The sequence below is a fragment of the Miniopterus natalensis genome, chromosome 20 (assembly GCF_054644295.1).
Source record: "Miniopterus natalensis isolate mMinNat1 chromosome 20, mMinNat1.hap1, whole genome shotgun sequence".
Classification (NCBI taxonomy): domain Eukaryota; kingdom Metazoa; phylum Chordata; class Mammalia; order Chiroptera; family Miniopteridae; genus Miniopterus; species Miniopterus natalensis.
The window spans coordinates 24,459,409-24,482,282 of NC_142100.1; the positions used below are offsets into that span (position 1 = coordinate 24,459,409).

The following is a 22,874-nucleotide window of genomic DNA, read 5'->3' on the forward strand; positions in this document are numbered from 1 at the left end:
CACTAAGGCATGGATAAACTTGAAAAACTATAGAAAGAAGGAAGACAAAGACCACCTATAGAGGATTCCTTCTATATGAAATGTCTAGAATAGATAAATCCGCTGAAAGTTAGTTATTGGGGCTGAGGATGGGAGCTCGGAGCAATGGCAAATGGGTCTGAAGGATCCTTTGGGGGCGAGGGAAATGTTCTGAGATCAGAGGTTATGGTTGCACAACGCTGTGAATTTTCTGAGAATCACTGAATTATATAAAATGGGTGAACTTAATGACATGTAAATTACACCTTAATAAAACTGATAAAGCTTTCTCGGGGTAAATGAAATCAAGTTCAGCTGTGTCAGCTTCCGGCCTTCTTACTGCACTTCCCTTTTTCCTCCGGTCCGTCTGGAAGTCGGTCCTGAGATTGAATTCTGGGAACTTCGCCCCGGATATGGCTAATTGTCAAATCATTAAACCACAGAAAGTTGATCGTATTTCTATCATGGCCCTTCTACTCCCCCCCCATCTGTTTTTTTTAGTCTCAATTTCCTTTGGGTTAATTTTTAAAGGATTTTGCAACTACTGGTTTAAAAGAATACTACCCCCCATCCCAATATCCTTTTCACCTCAGATGGGCGATAAAGCTGATTTTCCTCAGGTGTTTGCAGGACATAATGATCATTTCGGCCTGGGCTTGTCTATAGAGATTAATTTTCAGTTTGGCTGCTGGAGACGCTCGTGGCTCCTTCTCCAAGCTTTTCTGAGTCTTCACCTTTTTTGCCTGACAGTTCTGGGACGCTGAGGGGGAATTACGGTGTTTTCCTCCTGACATTTCCTAAAGTGATTTCGCTTTTTAAAAAATGAGATTCTTCACTTTGGGGGGGGGGGGGGAGGGAGTTACCTTACTTGCTTCCAGTTTAATTGCAACACATTTTTAAAAAACGGACTACCGAGGGACTACTGTGCTGGCTAGCAACCTAAGTTAAAGTAAAACTTCTAAAGGGGCCAAGGTCTAAAGTTCGCACATTCTTGCGAGGTCTGTTCCGTCTCCACCGAAGGAAGGGGGACCCCGTTATCGACAGCTCTGCCAATCACGTTCATTTCCTTCCGAGTCTCGGGAAGGAGAAAAAGTTCAAGCGGGGGGGTGGCGGGGACGGGTTCACGTGAAGGTCAGACACCCAGGAGTTTTCTGGTTACTATGTTGCAGGGGCGGAAAAAGTGGGGAAAAGGTAACCCGATGTGAGCGGCCCCGCGAGGGTGCTTGCCTCCAACCATTAGCCTCGGCAGGAAAGGGGGGACGGCCTGCCTTCGAGACGCCCCGCGACCCTGAGCGTGCCCGGTGCCGGGGGTGGGGGGGGGTGTACAAAGACGACTACGGGATGCTTGAGCTCAAGGTGCTTTGCACGTATCGAGACGCGGTGCCCGCCCCGAAGGCGCTCGCAGTCCTTTTTTTAGGCTGCATCAGGTGGGGGCAATCTCGGGTTCTCCAAGCAGCCTGAGGACGGCGAAGGAACGCTGGGGGGCGGGGAAGAAACGCTCCCCTCGCGTCTGCCACACCAGGCCGGCCCTGCAGGCGAAGACAGACACGCCCTCTCCGAAGGGCAGACCCGCCTGGAGGAGGGCGGGTCCGGGCCCCGAGCGGCCGCCCGGCCCTCGCCCGACCCCCGCGAACGCGGCCCAGCGCGGCGCCCGCTCCTCACGTGTCCCTCCCGGCCCTGGGGCCGCCTGACGTTCTGCTTCCGTCCGACCCTTCCGACTTCCGGTAAAGAGTCCCCGTCCTGCGCCTCCGCGCCCACCCGGCAGCGCCACGGGGCGCTTCTCCGCGCCGGGCCCCCGATGCGCTCGGCGGCCGCAGGTCCTCGGGGCCCGGCCGCGGCCACCGAGCCTCGCCGCTTAGCCGCCGCCAGGTGGCCCGGGCGGCGCTCGCTCCCGCGGCCGGAGCGCCGGGGCGGCGGCGGCGGCGGCGGCGGCGGCGCGGCGACGGCCCCGTATCCCTCCGCCGCCCCTCCTCCGCCCGGCCCCGGCCCCGGCCCCCCTCCCTCTGGGCTGCGCTCGCCTCCCTCCGCCTCAGACTGTTTTGGTAGCAACGGCCACAGCGGCGGCGGCGCGGCGCGGCCCGGCTCCCGGCAGCTCCTCGGGTTCGGCGGGCCTGCCCGCCCCTTCGTCGTGCTCCTGCTCCCCGTCGCGGGCCCGAGCGCCCCCCCGGCCGCGCCAGCCCGCGCCTCCCCGTTCGGCGCCCGCGCGTCCCCGCCGCGCTCCGGCGTCTCCTCGGCGCGCCCGGCTCCCAGCTGTCCCCGCCCGGCGTGCGGGCCGGTGTATGGGCCCCTCACCATGTCGCTGAAGCCGCAGCAGCAGCAGCAGCAGCCGCCTCAGCAGCAGCAGCAGCAGCCGCCGCCCGCGGCCGCCAATGCCCGCAAGCCCGGTGGCGGCGGCCTCCTCACGCCGCCCGCCGCCGCGCCGTCCTCGCCCGCAGTCTCGTCGTCCTCGGCCGCGGCTTCCTCCTCCTCCTCGGCGGCGGCGGCGGGCGCAGGCGGCGGGCGGCCGGGCCTGGGCAGGTGGGTGTCGCGCCCCAGCCCCCTCCGCTCCCGCTCCGCTCGGGGCCGGACGAGCCCGGGCCTCGCGTCCCCTCCCCCGCGGCCCCACGGCCGTCCCCGCCCCGTGACCGGCGGGCTCCGGAGGGGGGGGCTGGGCCGGGGGCCCGCAGTGGGGGTGGGGCTCCCCGCTCCCGGCCGGAGCCCGGGGGGTGGGGTGGGAGGCGCCGCGGGCTCCCTCCGGGAATGTCAGGCCGCGTCCACCTCCTGCAACCCCCACCCCCTCCCCCAAACGGTCAAGATGGAGGGACCGGGCAGCTCCCCGGGCGTGAGTGTTCGCGGGCGGCTCGCGGGTCCCCGCGCTTGTCAGCCCCTGTGCCCCCTTCTTGAAGCCGCCTGCGCCCCACATTGGGGGGGATGCTTGGGCAGCGCCCCCACTCTCGGTTTAGACGGTAACGTGGAAGGCTCGTGAGGTCTGGGCTCCGTGTCCCGAAACTTGCCCGCTCCCCCAGTGGGGATGGACGGGGGGGGGGGAGTTAGGGCTGCGCCCCCCCGCGCCCCCCGTAACCGGGCAGCCACAAGGCACATCTGGAACCGCTAGGGCCTGTCCAGTGTCCTGAACCCCCCTCCCCGCCCTGGGGGAGGCCGCAGGGCCGCCCCGAAAGAGGAGGGCGGGCAGTAGCCCCCGCAGCCTCTGCATTTTAACCTCAGGGGCGGCGGGGGCCCCCGAATTCCTCGCAGCCGCCCCGCGCGGGCTCCCGCCGCGTCCCGCCTTCCCCCACCTGGGGAGGGGCCGGGCGCCCCCGCCTGCCCCGCAGGCCGCCTCGGCGCGGGGGGTGGCCCAGCCGCAGTGCCGGGGGCAGGCGAGGCCGCGGGAGAGACGGCGCCTGTGGATAGCGGGGGGCGAGGGCCCGGCCCGGGGCGCGCGTCCGGGGGCCGGGCCGGGGGCCGCGCGGGGCGGCGGCGGCGAGCGCGCACGCTGCGCATCCCCCCCAACCCCCGCCCCAGTTTTTGAAATTTCGAGGGGCGAGGGATCGCAGCAGGCGGCATGGTGGGGTTCCCGAAGGCAGAAATGCGGGTGTCGCTGACTTGCGTGGCCTCCCCTCTTTATCCGTAGCCCCATCACCCGGGTGTGCGGCAGAAACGGGGGCGCAGTGTGGTCTCGGGTAACGGGTCTGACTCCGGAGGGTGTGTTTGTGCGGGAAGGCCTGTGGCGCGCGCGCGCGTGTGTGTGTGGGGGGGTGTCAGTTCGTGTTTCAAGAACTAAGAGAATGCTTAGCGCCCAAACGGGGCAGCGACCGCCGGGAGACGCCATTCCATTGTGGCCGGTGCCCTCCACGGGGAGGGCCGCCGCGCTGCCCAAGGGCACGCGGGCCGAGGCGCGGCCGCAGGGCGGCGACCGGGCCCTGGGCTGCAGAACTCGGGGTGACGGGGTGTTTCCCACCCCCACCCCCCGCACTGGGCTTTAAGAATCCGTTTCCAAAGAATTTTCATTTATGGCAGAAGTGACCCATCAAGATGGAGCTGCACTGATTTTTGGTCGCGCGGCTCCCTGCGCTGGGGGAGGGGGCGTGGGTGTTCCCCCCCCCCCCCGTTCCCTCCTCCGAGCGCCTACCGAAGCTCCCGGCTCAGCTGGTTCACGGGAAGGGCCTGTTTCCCAGCTTTGTCCACTTGGAATTCGGTAACCTCAGTTTCCCTTTCTCAGTGGCGTCCACAGTGAAAAATGGAAAAAATTTGAGTATAATTGTTCTAGAAAAGGGTGCATTGATTTTTTCCCACCTTCTTAGGTATCAGAAATCTGGCAGACTGTGTTCAACTCGTTCAAATAAGAATTAAAACTAAGGCTTTTAACTTGCATACGCTCTCTCTAGGCCTTAAGTTCTTTTACTTGAGGCATAAACTGTAGCCCTGACTCATTTTGATAAATACGTAGTTTTGTTCAATGTGTTGGATTCCTATGATGTGAACTTTTAGTCTTGTGCAGATCTTTAGTTAATGTACTTGTAGAATTCTTTCTATTTGAATCACTGTTACTGGGTTCTTTATAGACCAATTATAATTTCTCAAGCGTCCTCACTTGTGTTCGAGCGTATCGGCAGTTAAAATAAGTTTCTGGGACCAAGGGTGAAAGAAAATGCAGCATTGGGTTTGCAGTGTTTAGAGATAGCTAAATATTCTTGAAAGTCTAGAAATCCACTTGTCTGCTTTAAATAATACAACATTTCTCACATTTTACTTTTGGAGGGGGGTGAATAGTGGATTTGGGTGGCTTTCAAAAACTTATTCTGTCATTGTCATATGGAAGGTGGCTTTTTTCTCTTAGAACAGTGTAACCACAATGTTAAATTTTACCTTAATCCAATTCTTATTTTGGCTTTTTACCTTTTCATTTTTATGTAATTTTAGTGAGTGGGTGTCTTGTGTTCCGCTCTTTTTCCTCAACATTTAAAAAAAAAATTTGTATTAGGTTTCTTCGTAACTGTTATCTTGTTGGGAATGGGGTTTCCACATTTTTGCTATTATAGACAGTGGTGCAGTAAACATCTTTACACTAATAGCTTTTTTGTTCAGTCTAATTATTTCCTTAGAGAAAGTTCCCAGGAGTGGTTTTACTAGGTCAAAGGGCTTGAAGGTTTTTATGGCTCTTGCTAGCTGGGCCATATTACTCTTCAGAAGACTTGTGTAAGTTTGCAGTGCTGAGAAGGTGGCTCTTCTATAGAGTGGTGTCTTTGTAGTTTGTCAGACACAGTGAGGATTTTCAAGGGAAAAGTTGCACTTACAGGCAAAGTGTATACCTTATTAAGTGCTTCTGTTGATTATATTTGAGTTTGAACTTGGTTTCTCTGAGGAGTTAATGAAATAACATGTGAAGCTGCTTTGAAAACGGACTTGCTACGGATGAGGGTACATGGTTTACCTATTGTGTTGGCTGTGTCTATTGAGTAGAGGAACGCAAGTCCTGAGGAACTTGTTCTAAAGCTTTTTGGTGGTTTGTTTTGTTAATTTTCTTCATTCATCAAAGTATTTTTTATTAGCTGCTACCTACCCTATGACCAGTTTATTGTTGGTAACTTTTATGTAGTTTAATGGCACTATTGGAAATTAGCATTGGTTAACCCATACCTTTTCCTTTTCCCCATTAGAAAAAAAAATAGTGGGTTCACAATTGATAACCATCGTCTCAATTCTAAATAATCTAACATTAGAATTTCTTTGATGGGTTTAAAGGTGAATAAAGACTTTATTTTGGTAATTTTCACTTTAGTGCTTTTACTGCTTCTTTCTCTGAAGGCCGTGCAACTTAGAAATTATTCTGCATTTTAGTGTAAATTGCTCGTTATGTTTCCATTTAAATGTCAGTGAGATGTTTATCTCTTTAATAAATTAAAAACCTTTAGAGGAGCCTAAAAACATCTACATTTATTCACATAAATGTATTGAAAATATATGTATAAGGCAAGTGTAGGTGCTTGGGATATATCAGTGAATAAAAGCTGCTACCTTGATGTTTACATTCTAATGTCATTAACCAGACCCATAAACATGACATTAAATTAGCAAACTGTATGTACTATTAGATTAGAGGGGAGCATATTAAGGGTGTAATATGGGAGTGTGGGGGAAGAGGGTTGCAATTTTAAGTGGGTTGGTGGGCCTCATTGAAAAGGTAACATTTGAGCCAAGTTTTGAAGGAGGTAGTTTGCCATTTGCTTCTTATCTGGATTAGTCACATAACCCCATTTGTAATTTATAAGGTTTAAACTGCATCATCTTTTGTTAATTTTGTTCTTTTATGTGGTTACTGATAATAACCAAATTTGAAGTTGGACCAAAAAAAGTTAATTGGCATTTAGGTCGTTAGAGGCAAGTTGTGAATGACTGTTTAAAGAGGTACATTTTGTTTTTCTTTTGGGCTTATTTATATTACCTAATCAGTTTAATTTTCATTCCAAGTACCTAGAGAAAATATACTTTTTAAGATTGGGCAAAAACCTACATCATATTGCTTATCAAAAGAAAACGTCTATAGTTGCTTTTAAAGATTTTGCATTCTTAAAAGTCAAAACATTAATGATATCAGTCATGGTGCTCCTTTTTTGGTTAAATGTAAACTTGTATTTTCTGTGTTTCTCTAATTAGAGAGACAGTTAGTTTTACCCAGGGGATGTTAACTCATATCATAGCTATTTAATAGCCATATGTTTCAACTTAAAGGAGAATCTGATTTTATTTTTTTTGACTTAAATAGCTACAGCTGTGTTAGAACTTACATTCACCATAGCAGAGTGTTTTTATACCTTGAAATGGATTTTAAGTTTTTAGAAAAAATTTTTTTTCTAGAACTGTAATTTTCTATTTTGGCTACATAGTAATAGTATTTTGATTCTGTGTAAAATGTGGGGCCTCAACAAAACCCTCTTTTTGTAGCGATTTCAAATGATTGTGACAACTTCAGTGGTGATGTAAATAGACCTTATTAACAGGCCTACCTGCTACTGTATCTTTTTAAATTAAGCTACTTTTCTTTTTTTAAAGCCTATAGGGGTCATCTATGACTGTTACCATACCAAGAGGTTGATAACAGTGGTCTTTTTAGCAAGAGTGTTACTGACTGGGAATTGAACCATGAGCTCCTGGATCCTAGGTCGATGCTCTACCACTAAGCCATGCTGGCCAGGCAACATCCCTCTCTTCAAATAAATGTAGACATAGACATAAACAAGATAATGGTGTATTTTAAAGAATGTACAACCGTAGATAGTCCTTGCCCTTCAGGATATCTTTTTGTAACATTGAGTTTGTCTTGCTAAAATAGGAAGTCTAGTCCTTTATCTTTTAAAAATATGTATGTAATTTTGTATGTAATATGTGTTATGAAATCTTTAATGTTAAGTCCTTAGTTTTATTACTTTAAATGGTTTAGTAGTGTTATGGATTTGGGTTGTTTATGAAAATTTGCCACAACTATTATTAACCTTAGGTTTTATTTGCTGAAAATTATTTGCAATTGTATGCATATGAAAATTTGAAATTACCTTTTAAATTAAAATTTTTACATAGATTGCTTATACTCTAAGCCTTGAAGTTGAGTCAAGTGGCTATAAAATATCAATTTCATGCCATGATTACTAGCTAACTGCATTTGGGAACTGGATAAAGTGGCATTCTGTAATGGAGTCTTTGTAAGTTCCATCACTGTGGTATGAGGCTTGTCTGTACTGTAATTACAAATGAGTGGCTTATTTTTATCAGCTGTACCTGAACTTTAGAATGTTGTCCCCTTGTAAGTAATACCTTCAGAGGATTTATCTAACAGTGTTGTCAGTATTTATGATTGCCAGTTTATGTTCATAATGCTTTTTATAAGTCACATGTTAAAAAATGTTCTTAACAGTAATTTTTGTAAATAGTGAAGATTAATTTTGATTATCGTTTTAGTTAAAAAAAAAAAAAAAAAGGCTGGCTTTGAACCAAATGATGCATTTTTCTTTTTGGGATCAGAAACTTTTTTGTGGACCTTGTGTAGTTTACTATTTTCATTCCTGAAACACACTTGAAAATCAGGTAGAGAAAAGATTTAAGGTCTTTGCAGATTACAGAAACGGGAGCTCTTCAGGGAATCTTTCAGAGTTTATTTGCTTTTACTTTACACATTATTCTGTGTAGTTTACAGATAATGCCAACAAGTAGAAAGGTAAAACTTTTAGAGGTAAATATATTGACAGCAATTAGAAATAATGGCATGATAGGAAGTTAAGAGATGGGAGACTGATAAAAAAGGGACACAAAAGCTCAAAAAATGGATCCATGAGTTGCTTGTTACGGGGATACGTTCGGAGAAATGCATCATTAGGGGAAGTGGGTGCCCACACAGATCTAGGTGGGATAGCCCGCTGCTGTGATGGTATGTGCTGTACTCCCCTACTCCTGGCCGCACAGCAGGTCTGCGGACGCCAGCTTCGGCTCAGGCACCTGAGTAATGCACTGTTAGGTGATAGGAGTTTTTCAGCTGCATTATAACCTTATGGGTCCACCATCATATTGTCATATTGGTCCCTCGTAGACTGAAATGTTGTATGACGTGTGGCTGTATACCATCCTGGTTAACTGAATTTTCAGCTCTTTGCCGTAGTACATACCCCAGAGGTGTTACTAGCTTATATAAAGGACGGTGTAGTTACTTGGTGTGCTTGTGAGGGTGATTGATAATACAAGGTTAACCTGCTTTTCATATCTCTCAAAGAAATATTTTTTTAAACTGCAGATTATCCCTTAGATTGTAAAACCCACTGTAGTGGGTCATGACAATATTTAGAAAAATGAAAACAGAAGAAGTTAAAATGCATTGCATTGTTACAGGCTTACGAATGGTTTTAAAGAACTTCTGTTTCACTTCATGTATATAAACTGTTGCAACATAAACTAATTTTTCATTGGTATAGTCGGAGTCACCACGTAAAGATACACTTAGATGCAGTGACAGGATTGAGGGGAGGGTTTTGCAGTTATGTCTGGATGGGGTTGCCAGATTTAGCAAGTAAAAGTGAAGGATGCCCAGTTAAACCTGAATATCTGATAAACAATGACTAATTTTTTTAATATAACTATATCTCAAATTGCATTGGACAAAATTATTCATTATTTATCTGAAATTCAAATTTAACTGTACATCCTTTTATCTGGCAACCCTAGTTTAGGCTAGAATTGGGGTTCATTCGTAGTGACTAAAATCTGAGGGTGGGAGCTTCATCTTGTTGACTCCCAAATCCCGGTCCCCCGGGGCAGGCTTGGCGCTGAGAGAGCCACGTGATTGGATGAATGAACTGGCAAGTCACTCACTCTCAGGTTCAATCTCTATATCTGTCAAAAGGAGAAAAGAATACCTTCCTTCAAAAGCAAGATACTACATTTTTATTACATCCCACTCTTGGCACGCAGTAGGTCCTCAGTATTTTAGAATCACACAGATTTGGAGTTGGAAGTGGTTCTGGTGGTTTCAGGTCTCATCCTCACAGGCACAGACATTATTTGTCAGAGTTCTCCCATCATTGGCTGCAGAGCGAGCTTTAGAATCTTGTTCCCTAATATAACATTTGTTTATTTTTTTTAAATTATTGATTTGAGAGGGGGAGAGAGAAATCAGTTTGTTGTTCCAAGTATTTATGCATCATTGGTTGCTGCTTGTGTGTGCCCTGACCAGGGATGAATCTGCAACCTGAGCATGTGCCCTGACCGGGAACAGAACCAGGATCTAGATCCTTAGGTCGATGCTCAACCGCTGAGCCATGCTGGCCGGGCTGCTTGTCCTTTTTAACTCAGAAACTTTAGTTCAAAATAAAGCTCCTCTGGAGTGTTTCTACCGGGCGTTTTTCCTTGCCTCTCTGAGTAGCCTGTCGTGATCCTTAACCTCGGCGGCAAATAGGTTTTACCTCATACCAGTTCTGATTGGTTGGAGCATTATGTAGAGACTTTTGATACTTCTTTTGGCTTTAGTGTTGTGCATAGAGAAGGAGGTGGGGTGGTTTTATCTGTCCTGGGACCTGAGGGTGTTTGCTGACCAGCTTAGCCAGACCCCTGACTGGTCACTTCTTGTCCAGATCTGTACACACCTCACAGCCGCGACAGCTGCCCCAGTCATTTTGTCCTGTCCTCTGTCTGCTGAGAAACGCCGCGTGGCGCTCACTACTAGCTGCGTCAAATCCAGGCTGTTCTGCCTGAGTCGAGTCCCTGCGCAGACCGCGCACTGCGTTTATTCCCCGCACAAATCAGGTTCCCCCAGGCTAGGCCTCTTGTCCTCTTCAGCATCTGTCTTTGAAGGCTTGGCCAGGTCGCCTCTTGCACAGTGTCTCACCCTGTTTGCTCCAGGAAGATGTGGTTCCTTCCTTTCCCGTAGCGTCGGCATTCATTGCACAGCACCCTGGACTTCAGGGCAGCAGCTCCTCCACTGAGAGCTGTCTCCTTAGGGTAGCCTGCGATAGGAGCAGAGCTACACCCCAGAACAAAAGTGGGTTAACGCCACCAGCGTTTGTTTATGGTCATTTCACAGCCAGCCATTCCTGTCATTTTAAAATTCTGTGTGTGGACTGTGTTTAAACTTGGTTTGTTGTCAAAGTTACCACTTTGAACAAGTGCAGCAGAACTGAGCATTGACTGTGTCAGCATTTAATTGTGATAGAAATGAGAGGTTTAAAAAATTGTAAGGAGTAAGGAAAATGATGGCTTGGAACAGGATGAGTTATTCTGAAGGACAGATCAGAAAGTACCACCTTCAGTGAGTAATAATCCACAAAAGATAAAGAGAGTTGATGGATGGAATAGGAGAACTTGGAAGTTCGAGACTAAAGATGGGAGAAGTTTGGGAGGGGGTTAAAGCAGTTAAAGCGGGACCACTGACTGTCACCTGCAAGCGGCGCTGCAGCCTCACAGCCGTTGAGTAAAGGGTCTGAGGCATCTCCAGTGACACCTGAAATTTTTTAAGAGAAGGTTATCTTTTAGGAAGAGATGCCCAATAGAATGTTCACATACTGGGTCTGCCTGCTTCAAAACCTCCCCCTGTCCATTTTGGACCTAGGAGCACATGGATATAGAGAAGAGACTTAAGAAATTTTTTCATTACTCAGTGCACTGTGATTTAGTTCAAATTACTAGACAGTTGTTCCTTATTGTGGTAGATTGCTGTTTAATGAGATGTGTTGAGGTATAGTTTACATAAACTTCACCCTTTTTGTGTATAGTTCTTGAGTTTTGACAAACATGATTACGTAGCTGCCGCCACCACACATAATATGACCCCATAAAATTTCCTTGTGCCTCTTTTCAGTCCCTTTCCTCCAGCCCTGGCTATTACGGACCTGTTTCTTGTCATCATAGTTTTGTCTTTTCTAGAATGTCAATACCTGGAATCATACAGTATGCAGCCTTTTGTGACTGGGGTTCTCGCATAGCGTAATGCTCTGAGGTTCATTGGTGTTACTGCATGTGACAGTGACAGCAGGCTCTTCGTCTTTGATGCTGAGTAGTCCATTGTACGCATGTTCCGCAGTTTGTTCAAGTGATGGACATTTGCGTCAGCAGTTTTTGGCTGTTATAAATAAAGCTGCTATGAATATTTGTGCAGACTTTGTGTGATAACAATTACATAACAATTACATTTCTCTTGGTTAAATATATAGAAATGGGATTTCTGAAGTTGTATGGCAAGTATTTATTTAATTTTAAAAGTAATTGCCAAACTGTTTGCTGAAGTGACTGTACTATTTGTATCCCCCTCAACAATATATGAGATTTCTTTTTAATAATTTATTTTCCAATTACAGTTGACGTACAACATTATATTAGTTTCAGGTTAAGATTTCTAATTGCCCAAATTTTTGGCAACACTTGTTATGTTAATCTTTAATTTTAGTCATTCTAGTGGAGGGGTGGGGAACCTTTTTTCTACCAAGGGCCATTTGTATATTTATAACATCATCTCAGGCCATACAAAATTATCAACTTAAAAATTAGCTATGAAAAAAGTTCCTAGATTTATTGTATTTTGAGTCCCACCTGTGGTTGCCTTGGCAGGGCCAGACCAAATGATTTTGCTAGCTGGATGTTCCCTACCCTGCTCTAAATTTCACATGAAGAGGTCCCGTCCCGTCCCCCCCCCCCCCCCAATTCATGGATGTGCTTGAATGTGAGGAAAGGAATTGTATCAGCTCACCAACTGTACAGGTGCTCAGTAACATGCCAGATGTTCTTAAGCCAAACTGTGTGGAATATCATTTAAGTCTCACAACTTTATGAGAAGATACTTTTTTTTGAGAAGGTAATATTTTTTAAAATATATTTTTATTGATTACAGAGAGAGGAAGGGAGAGGGAGAGATAGAAACATCAGTGATGAGAGAGTCATTGGTCAGCTGCCCCCTGCGCGCTTCCCACCTGGGATCGAGCCTGAAACCTGGGCACATGCGCTGATCAGGAATCGAACCACGATCTCCTGGATCGTATAGGTCGATACGCGACCGGTGAGCCATGCTGGTCTGGCAAAGGTACTGTTTTTTTAATCACCATTTTATAGATGTTGAAGTTGAGACCCAGAGAGCTGAAATCATGAGGTTAATGTCCCAGAGCTGGGAAGCGATAGGGTCAGAATTTGAACCCAGGCAGTTTGCAGACAACTGAAATTATTTCTTGTGCAGATGGTAGTTTTTCTGTAACACTGATTCTAGATATTTGTGACGGGATTAATCTAGTAGTTCTGTGTAAATTTAGAGATGCTAACCCTCTTCAGTTTGCTAAAAAAAAACACCCACAACTAGCTAACCCTAGAGTTCTGCTTAAAAAACACCTCTGTGTTTGGGTTGTCATGACCTGCTTCCTACTGCCACCTTATTTGATTCATCTTTGCAATGAGGAAATCGTTATTCAGTAAGTATTAGTTATAAAGCTTCCCTTTTTATTAAGAAAACGGAACTGGGAAGAACAAAATGACTCACCTGAGTTAACCAGAAGAGCTGGAATTAGATTTCTAGTGTTTAATTGTCCTTGACAGCTGTGGTTTTTCTGTACTGTAAAGAGAAATTGAATTAGCACTTGTCATAATTCACATAAACTGTGTTCTGTACCTATTTACCCTACAGTTTAAGAGTATTTACTATGTGCCAGGCTGTCTTCTTAAGCCCTGGGCACACAGTGGTGAGAGACAGAAGTGTTTGCCCTCATGGAGTTTTTATTCTGGGGTTGGAAAGTGAACACATAATAAACAATTTCAGATAATAAGTACTATAATATACTAATACTAGTCAACTAGGCACTAAAATGGTGATTTAATAGTGGTTAGGGAGCTACTTTTGATGGGGTGGCCGGGGAAGGCCTCTCTGAGGAGGTGACGTTTAAGCTGAGATCTAAGTGTAACAAGAAGCAGTCTGCCATGTGACTACCTGGGGGAAGAGCATTACTACAGCTTTATGGGAGGGAGTTGGAGGTACGTAGTGTTCTTGCTATGCCAAAAAGTATTAGGTACATCTGTACAACTAGTCGGTCCTAGAAATCTGGATCAATGAAATACTTGGGTTGTATAAATTTGTTACCCAGGCCTGTTGAAGTAGCTGTAGAAACTAGTGTCTGACAGGACGGGTAGAGTGTTGAAAAATAGGTGATGAATGAGCAAGCAGGATGGTGAAAAACAAGATGTTCTCTCATCATATTGCATGGTGACAGTACCAGCAGGAATCCCGTGGTTCCCCCAGCAGCCCCAGAATTTGGAGCCTGCTGATACAGAGTTCATTACCACAGGTGGTTCACTTATTCACCAATGCTGGACATTCGGGCTGCTTTCGGTGTTTGGCTGTTATGAATAAACCAGCTTTGATTTGAATAATTATCTAGGAGTGGGATTGCTAGGCTGGCCTGCGGGTTGAACTTTGTGAGAACCCCTGCCAAATTTCCCCCCGAATGGCTGTCATTTCCCTTCCCACCAGCAGTTCGTGAGAGTTCTAGTTGCTCAGCATCCTCACTAGTAGTTGGTATTGTCAGTCTTTAATTTTAGCCAATCTTGCTTGGTTAATGAGTGTGTGTTTTGCACAATTGTTGGGTTTTTAATTGTTTTTATTAAGTTACATGAGTTCTTCAGTATATTCTGGGTATAAGTCTATTATACATTTTGTAAGTATTTTCTCATCTGTGGATTGACTTTTCATTTTAACAGCATCTTTCAAAGAATAGACTATTTACAAATTTGATAAAGTCTAATTTATCAATTTTTTGTTTTTATGGTCTGTATTTTTTCTGTCCTATCTGAAGTCTTTGTCTAACCCAAGGTCATAAAGATTTTCTCCCATAGTTTCTTTTAAAAGTTTTATTTAAACCTTTTATGATGATGTCATTGATCCATTTTGAGTAGGCCTTGCTAAGCTCTTTTATTTGTAGTAGCTTTTTTGTAGATTCTCTTGGGGTTTTCTGCATAATGATCATGTGGCCTTTTTTAAAGACAGTTTCCCTTCTCCCTGACTAGTCATTGTGCCTTTTCTTTTTCTTACCTTTATCACACAATCTAGAAGCACCATTTTGATCGTCTCATCTATTTGTATCTGAATCTAAAGTATCTTTTTTAAAAAATATGTTTTTATTGACTTGAGAGAGAGAGAGAGAGAAACATGGCCCTTAGAGAGAAACATCGATTGGCTGCTGGAGCCCGCAATCCGGGCATGTGCCCTGACTGGGAATCGAACCCCGATCTCCTGGATCCCGGGTCGACGCTCAACCTCTGAGCCACGCCGGCCAGGCCACCTCCACTGTTTTGAGAGCACTTGTGTGCATGAACTTCTCTACACACAGTTGCAAATGAGGTTCCTTTGGGAAGAGAATCCAGTCTTATGTTTTATTTTGTTCTTAATTGTGGTCATATATACATAACATGAAAGTTACCATTTTAAAAATCTATTTTTATTTATTGGAGGAATAACTGGCTAATAATGTATACATTTCAGGTGTACGACTCTGTAACAGCATCTGTGTGCTCATCGCCCAAGTCTCCGTCCTTCATCTTGTCCTTGACCCCTTACCCTTGTCGTCCTTGCCACCCCCCCCCCCCCCCCGCACTGCCTTCCCCTCTGGTAACCACCGTTCTCATCTGACTTATTTCACTTAGCGTAACACTGTCAAGATACATCCATGTTGTTGCAAGTCGCAGTATTTCATCTGTTTTTATGGCTGTGTAGTATAATTATTTTTATGTAGTTTAGTGGCATTAAGTACATTCACATTGTTGTGCTACCACCATCTCTTTTAAATTTCAAAACATTTTCACCCCAAAAGGAAGCCCTGTACCCTTTAAGCAGTGCTTCTTATTCTGACCATCCCTCAGCCCCTGCCATTTGCCAGGCTGCTTCTGTCTATGAATTTGACTACTTTACATATCTCACATAAGTAGGATCGTACAACAGCTGTCCTTATGTGTGTAGCTTGTTTCACTTAGCATGTCTTCAACGTTCATCCATGCTTAGCATGTACCAGAGCTCGTTACCTGTCAGCCAGCTGTAACAGTTACCAACTTATGCCATCTTATTTTGTTTTTAACCCCACCTATTTCCTTCCTCCTGTATTATTTTGAAGCAATTTAAACTATTATTTCTGTAATTTTTTTTGTGTGAATTTGAATCGCATTTTAACCACATTTAATAACTGTTGGAAGCTTAGAATCCTGGATATAGTTTTGTTAAATCTGATCAATCTAATCATAAGTATATTTAAAACTAGAATGTGGTCTTGGCTTTTCTTTGAGATTTGTTTTGTAACTAAATGAAATATTAGGATACTTTGTTTCAAAATACTAAAGAGAGAGAGAGAGAGAAAAAGTAAAGCATAATCTGAGTAGATTCAAAAAGAGAAAAACAATGCGTTTGGGGTTTTATCAGTTTCAGAGAATGCTGCTGTGATTTGCTGCATTCCGCCTTGGGTGTCCAGCCACCTGGTGTGTCGGGGAAGCCAGTGGTTTCCAGGCTCTGTACACTATATACCACTGGGAGTCCTTTATTATTTCCCCTGTTGAACTATTTGTTCTAAATAAATTGGATTGTCAAAACAATTGCTCTTTATTAGTCAAAGATATAAATGTATAATCAATAAAAAATAGTGTGACTAGTATAAAAGAGTTTTATGTAAATAGCTTTGTGGGGATGCCACAGGAATTTAAAGGCATTTGCTTAAGTCTTTTAACTGCTGCACCTCAGCAGCCACTAAGATGAGATAATCCTTCTAAACAAGATTTAGCCATTTTTTTAGCCATTGGCTACAGACTACAAGTAAATAGAAAAACCTAAGAAGCTCAAATAATGTTTGAAAAAGATGTACAAACTTGGTTAGGCTTAATTGTGAGGCTAGTTTATCCCCTGTGATTCAATTTCAGAGAGGCAGCATAACCTAGAAATGAAAAGCTGGACTTTGGATCACCTGGTTCAGGTACCACCTGCTGCTCATGAGCTGGATGATTTTGGTCAAGATGTTTAAGGTTTGGTTTCATCACCTGTAACGTAGGGGTGAGAGATTTGACATTGTGCTTACTATAGTGTCTGGTTTTTAGTCAGTTCTATAAATGGTAAATTATTGGTGGTATTCCTTAGACTTTAGGAAGTTCTCTGTGCTGTGTGTGAGGCACAGAATCACAGAATCAAAACGTTAGAAATGGAAGGAACCTCAGGTGATTTGGATCAAGACATCATTTTCTAGATGAGAGAAGGTAACAGAGCTGGAGACCAAATTAACCCTGGCCTCAGAGTGCCAAGGTCAGTGCTACTTTGCTGGGAATTGGCACCATTCAAACTGCTAGACTTTTTGGACCTGAATTGTGCTTCTCATTGAGTGTTTTAAGTTTGTAGCTCAATTTGAGACTTGTGATTTTATTAAAATGAGATTCCAGTTCTGTTATTTCAGAGCAACGTTTATGAGGAATATAACATTTCACTAATGGAACAAGCCTGAGGGTGTATTATGTTCTGTAATTAAATTAACTTGAAAATAGAGTCCACATTACTGGAAATTACTTGACAGGAGCTTCATTGGTGTACCGCCTTGTTTCAGGAGAAGAGGGTGCCAGGGAAAGGCCCTTGTTACATAGGTTCTGACAGCCACTTACTATTTAGAAGTGAAAGCACTTTGAATGGTTTGACTTATTTTCAGATGTTTTTCTGCAGTTGTTAACACAGTACCTATTCTTAGAGGTGAAGGAAAAATATGGGAGGTGACTTGATGTCGGTCACATCAGGAATAGAATCTCTGTTTTGCTCCCGGGTAGCTTTTTATATCAGAGTGGTTGGTTACTTTGGAGTAAAGATTATTATATTTAGTATTGCTTATTTCTTCTAGTAGGCTATTTTTATTTTTTACTTCATTTGTTTGAGTTTGATAAAGTTCAGTTTCTTTCCTGTTCCCTCCCTTCTATGACCCATACCTGTTCTGGGCCTCTGAGCCAGCAAAGCACAGAGAGAGCCGTACTGTTCTTAGATAGCTTATAATATTAGATGACCCCACACCACAGATCCATCACTTGTGCTTTATTTGAATGGAATTATAAGATATTTTAAATTTGAAAATATGTTTAGCCTGTTGAATTTAATAAACATAATATTTAATCTTTTCAGAGGTCGCAACAATAACAAGGGACTGCCTCAGTCTACGGTGAGTAATTTGAATGTTATTTGTTTGGAAAAACTGGCAACTAAAATGTGATTTCAAAACCGTAGAACCAAAAACCAAGGCCAAAAAAACTCCCCCCTCTTCAATTTTTCTCTCTCTCCTCTTCTTTAAAAATATGTTTTTATTGATTTTAGAGAGAGGAAGGGAGAGGGCAAGGGGGAGAGAGATAGAAACATCAATGATGTGAGAGAGTCATTGATCGGCTGCCTCCTACAAGCCCACTACTGGGAATCGAGCCTGAAACCCAGGCATGTGCCTTGACGGGGAATCTAACCAAGATCTCCTGGTTCATGGGTCAACACTCAACCACTGATCCACACTGGCTGGGCCCCCCTCTTCAGTTTTATATCTATATCTTTTATAGGTCAGTACTGATGGGTATAAAATTACTAACTCTGTGGTTTTTGATGATGACTGTATAAAATGTAAACTTATCTATAAATAAATTTTCCATGCATAGCAATGTCATTTGTTCTTTTATAAATGACTAGGGGGAAACCTAACTCCTATAAGATAAGTGGAGCACCAGAACTGGAGTTTGCAGAGCTCTTGGAGTTACTGATTTTGAATTAATGTGCTATCTTTTATTTTCATTTTTCTCCCTTTGAAAAGGACCTTTTGGTTTTAAATTTCAGAACTTTATCAGTGAAGTTAAATTGGGCATGAACAGGAGAAGGTGTAAGTTCCACATCATGGGAGAAATAAATGAGACGCTCACTGATTTTTGAGACTTTGTCTTTATTGGGCAAATTTTTGTCTTTAGAATCAGGAGGACACATGCTTACCTAGTGTGTAATAAGGAGTGCTTGGCTGGTAATCCTTAGAGTGCTCTCATTGATGCATATGTGTTGGGAGCAGATAGTCAAGGATCTTCTACAAAGACTCCCCCAATCTACCCCATTTATTTATCACAGTTTTCTTAATAACCCTGTTCATTGTACAGGCCTGTGAGTTTTGGTGCGTACAGTTGTGTAACCACCACCATAATCTAGATAGTAGAACAATTCCATCACCTCCAAAAATCCCTCTTGCCCCTGTGTAGTGAAACCTACTCCCCAACCATTGATCTCCCTTCTGCTCTTATGGTTTTGTCTTTCCTCATCTGTGTAAGTTCACTTTTGCTTTTTATATCATGTGCAGTCAAAACATTGTTAGTTGATATGACTGGTTTCACTTTTGAAAACCTAAGCTTCTATTCTCTAAGGAAGCAAAAGACTGTAGTAAACCAAATCTTTAATGCATGTACGGTATTACAAACCCAATTAAACATTTCATAACAGAGTAAGTGTTAACTTCAATATATACACAAGGATAAAGACTGATTGCTAATAGTGTTTTTCTTAATATTCCAGATTTCTTTTGATGGAATCTATGCAAATATGAGGATGGTTCATATACTTACATCAGTTGTTGTAAGTTATCAGATTATTGGGGAGAAACTGCCTTGGGAGTGGAATAAAGTAATTTCATGAAGTTCAGATGTGGGTGAATGATTCTCTGTGTAACATTTCTTAGATCACGTTTAATCAGGGTAATTTAGAAAAAGATTAGAGTTCTACCCGTTATTGTAACTCACTATAAAAAGCATTCTTGTTAACCCTGCTGTGTACATAATAATATTAGTAGCTGTTTACAGCACACTATTTTGTCACCTAATAAAGCTGGAATCAGAATACTTAGCTTCAGTATTTAAGTTCTTGCTGTAAATTCTGAGCAGGATCCTGTGAAGAGTCTTGAGAATTGTGCGTTGTTGATGTTTTAAAATTTTTTTATTCTGTTGAACACCTGACACGTGGAATGAAGCTATAAAAAGTAAATTGAAAACAATTACCACCGTGACTGTGTGGCATGCTGTTTCTTTGATAAATTAATTATGTGTTTTTAGGGATCCAAATGTGAAGTACAAGTGAAAAACGGAGGTATATATGAAGGAGTTTTTAAAACATACAGTCCTAAGGTAATTTTCACTCTTTTTGTAAGTGTGAAAGCCCGTGAATCGTTAACTTCTGTATGTCAGTTTATAGTCAGGAGGTGGGTGTGTTTGTCATATTTTCATGCTCGGTGCTTTACCTTAAAAGCACTTTTTAAAACCACTTTGAATGATTTTGCTCTTCAGTTTCAAATACTGATTATTTTATAGATGGTATGTATAATCAACAAGACTTCTTGCTCTGTGTGCTTATTTAAGTATTTTGGCCTTGTCAAACATTGTGGACCAGAAGAGGGAGAGGTGGGTGGTTCATTTGTTTTCCTTTTTATTACTGTTAGTGTGCTTGAGGCACACCATGGTCGCAAGGACCAACTCTTAGGTGAGAAGATATTTGAATGATGGAATGGGAAACAGGCTGTATTTCTGAGAAAAAGATATAAGTTCTCTTGGGATAGATTATTTTTGCTGAAGGCATGTAAGAATAGTGCCTTGATGTGCTAAAGAAGTCCTGTCAAGTTTTATTTTATAAAACTTGAATAGTTACTTGTGTTTTTCATTTCAGTGTGATTTGGTACTTGATGCTGCACATGAGAAAAGTACAGAATCCAGTTCAGGACCAAAACGTGAAGAAATAATGGAGAGTATTTTGTTTAAGTGTTCAGACTTTGTTGTGGTACAGTTTAAAGACATGGACTCCAGTTATGCAAGAAGAGGTGAGTTTTGATTTCCTAAGTTTGCTTCATGGTTTATGAGCTTTGTTAAGCAACCTCTACAGACTTTTTAAAGAAATACAGGCTTTTTAAAATAACCTAATTAAGACAAATGGGAATTTCAATGCATTTTTGTTGGAAAATATTGAAAACTTTAGTGGAAGATTCCTTGGTACTTTTACTAAGATAAATAACGAGAGTTTGTGTTCTACTAAAAAATAGTTTGTACAGGATTTTCTACAGTTTCTTGGTTCAGCATGCTGCTGATTTACTCGGCTGAAAATTTCTTGTCCCATTTGTTCTGCAGTGCTTTAGTTTTTAAATTTTTGTTTTATAATGCTTATAAATAATGCTTATCATTCCATTATACTTATAGTTCTATAAATGCTTTAGTTTCAGTTCTATAAATGCTCTGGAAAGAAATCAAAAGCACAAGGCTAAGGGAGAAAGGCAGAGAGCTGTGAGTAGAAAACAGTTATCTAATGACGATAAGTGGTAACATAGAACCCATGTATTTGAGCATTTATTATTAATATGTGATAAAGATAATACTTAAATATAGAGTAAAGGTGGGCTATTCAGTAAGTGGTGGTGGGGCATTTAGGAGGAATTAGATTCCTACTTCATACCTATCACCAAAATAAAACCTGAATGGTTAAAGAAAAAAAAAATTTTTTTTAAACCCTATAGGAATTCTAGAACAAATCTATGAATTTATATTATTTTGAGGTAGGGAAGGACTAACCATCAAAGCAAAAATTTATAAAGGAAAAGATTGAAATATTTGATTATAAAAAAATTAAAAACGTTATGCAGAAGTACCGTAACATTTAGAAAACATGGTCCAAACTGGGGAAGGAGAATTAGGGAAGTTTTACAAATGGCTGGTGGACATGGGAAGATAGTTCACTTCACTAGTAATCAAAGAAATATAGTCTCAAAGCAGTGGGATGTGACCGTTCACTTCTGAGCTTGCTGAACAGTAAAGTGAGAAAGATTAATACTACCTTATAAGTTGTTTCCTGAGTAGTGAGGGGCTCGAGAAACGACTCATACTCTGCTAGTGGGGCAGTGTAAGTAAAACAAGGAACGTTCCTGAACTCTCTGGTGGGTAATTGAAGATGAGTCCTGGACACTTTCAGGAAGACAATTTACTTGGTAGTGTTGTGTGATGCTAGTATACCCAGTACTGTCTGGTTTTAGTTTTATTTTCTCTTGCTCTGTGGAGTCTCACTGCTGTCTTAGGAACTGCAGATATATTAAAACTAGTCATGAAGCAGGGCAGTGAAAAATGTGGGTAAATTGTCTCCATTTTAATTTCAATTCCATCTGACTAAATAGGGAAATTATCACATCCTTACCCAGATCAGCCCTGGCAGTTTTAAGTGAGCATTGTGCATTTGAACAGTTCTTCTAATTTATATTAGAAAGGAACAGTCTGAATCTTTAAACTGTTCTATATGTTTGCCAAGGAAACAGAAAGATGTGCATATAGCTGTAAGGATGGGAATTCTTTGCATTTATTTTCTCTGTATTTTTGAACAGGTTTGAGAGTGAGTTTTTGTAAGAAGACTACTGTGGCTAATAGTACTGGCGGTTCAGTTCCTAAATTCTGTTTTTTGATTCCTGAATATTTCTGAATTTACTTTTTCCCCCTAAATTTTCTACAAATTACTTCATTTCCTTTTTCTCTCATTCTTTAACTTTGAGATGAAAGCAGTAGCTTTTATAAAAAACTGCTCGAACAGTGATTAGAGCCATTTTGCCCTTTGCAATGGCACAGACTAAAAGCTTCTCCTTCCCCTCAAAACGGGGCTCTGAACCCGGAGCCAGAGGAGAAGCTGAGAGCAGAATGCCCACTCCCAGTGCCTCACCACAAAGTATATCTTTCTCTCGCCTTCGTCGTTGTTAGAATTTCTTCTGATGTCTTTTGGAGATAAGGCAGGAATGAGAAATCTAACATTGTGTGGAATCTGTCAGCTGCTGGGATGAGATGATAAACAGGCAAGGCTCTTTTGTTTGTTCTGGGAGTACGTGTGCTGCAGGGACAGGTCCCGGCTTCCTGTCCCGCCCGACCCTACTGTGTGCGAATTTAGGGTGACCTATGCTGTGCTTTTATTACTTTATACTAGTTCTTCCTGATTCATTCTCCCCTAAAAAAATTCCATTTGAAGGAAGAACTTTGGGACTGACCTTTATGAATCTAACCTCAAAGTCTTGAATTTTATTGTTATATAACTGTCATCTCCATGGTATATCAAATGAACCACTTCTAATATAAAATAGTTCTGCTTGATAGGCCCAGAATTACAATTAGAAAATAGTTGTGGTCATTTAAAATAAACAGTATCCACTCCTGCATTTTTTAATAGGCAAGTGCTTGTCTGGTATATTTTGTAATGTAACTATGATTTCTTGGTATTTACAACAGAGGCTTTCAAGTTTCCCATAATTTTGTGGCTAAGACCTGATACTTTGAAATGCTACTGGGCAAATGATATATTTTACAAAAATTTGTTTTCAAGTTGGTTATTTGGAGCAGAG

At 42.9% G+C, this 22,874-nt stretch overlaps 1 protein-coding gene across 3 annotated transcripts in view; it reads left to right on the forward strand.

Annotated features, from left to right (window-relative positions):
- Window positions 1-1,816: 1,816 nt before the first annotated feature.
- The window catches only part of ATXN2 (ataxin 2), a 58,215-nt gene continuing 37,157 nt past the window's right edge, over window positions 1,817-22,874 (forward strand). For all 3 annotated transcript variants that reach the window (XM_087828533.1, XM_087828534.1, XM_087828535.1), the window contains exons 1-5: window positions 1,817-2,535; window positions 17,636-17,672; window positions 19,043-19,102; window positions 19,576-19,647; window positions 20,183-20,333. In XM_087828533.1, the coding sequence (XP_087684659.1) occupies window positions 1,817-2,535; window positions 17,636-17,672; window positions 19,043-19,102; window positions 19,576-19,647; window positions 20,183-20,333 (1,039 nt within the window). The remainder of the gene's footprint in view (window positions 2,536-17,635; window positions 17,673-19,042; window positions 19,103-19,575; window positions 19,648-20,182; window positions 20,334-22,874) is intronic.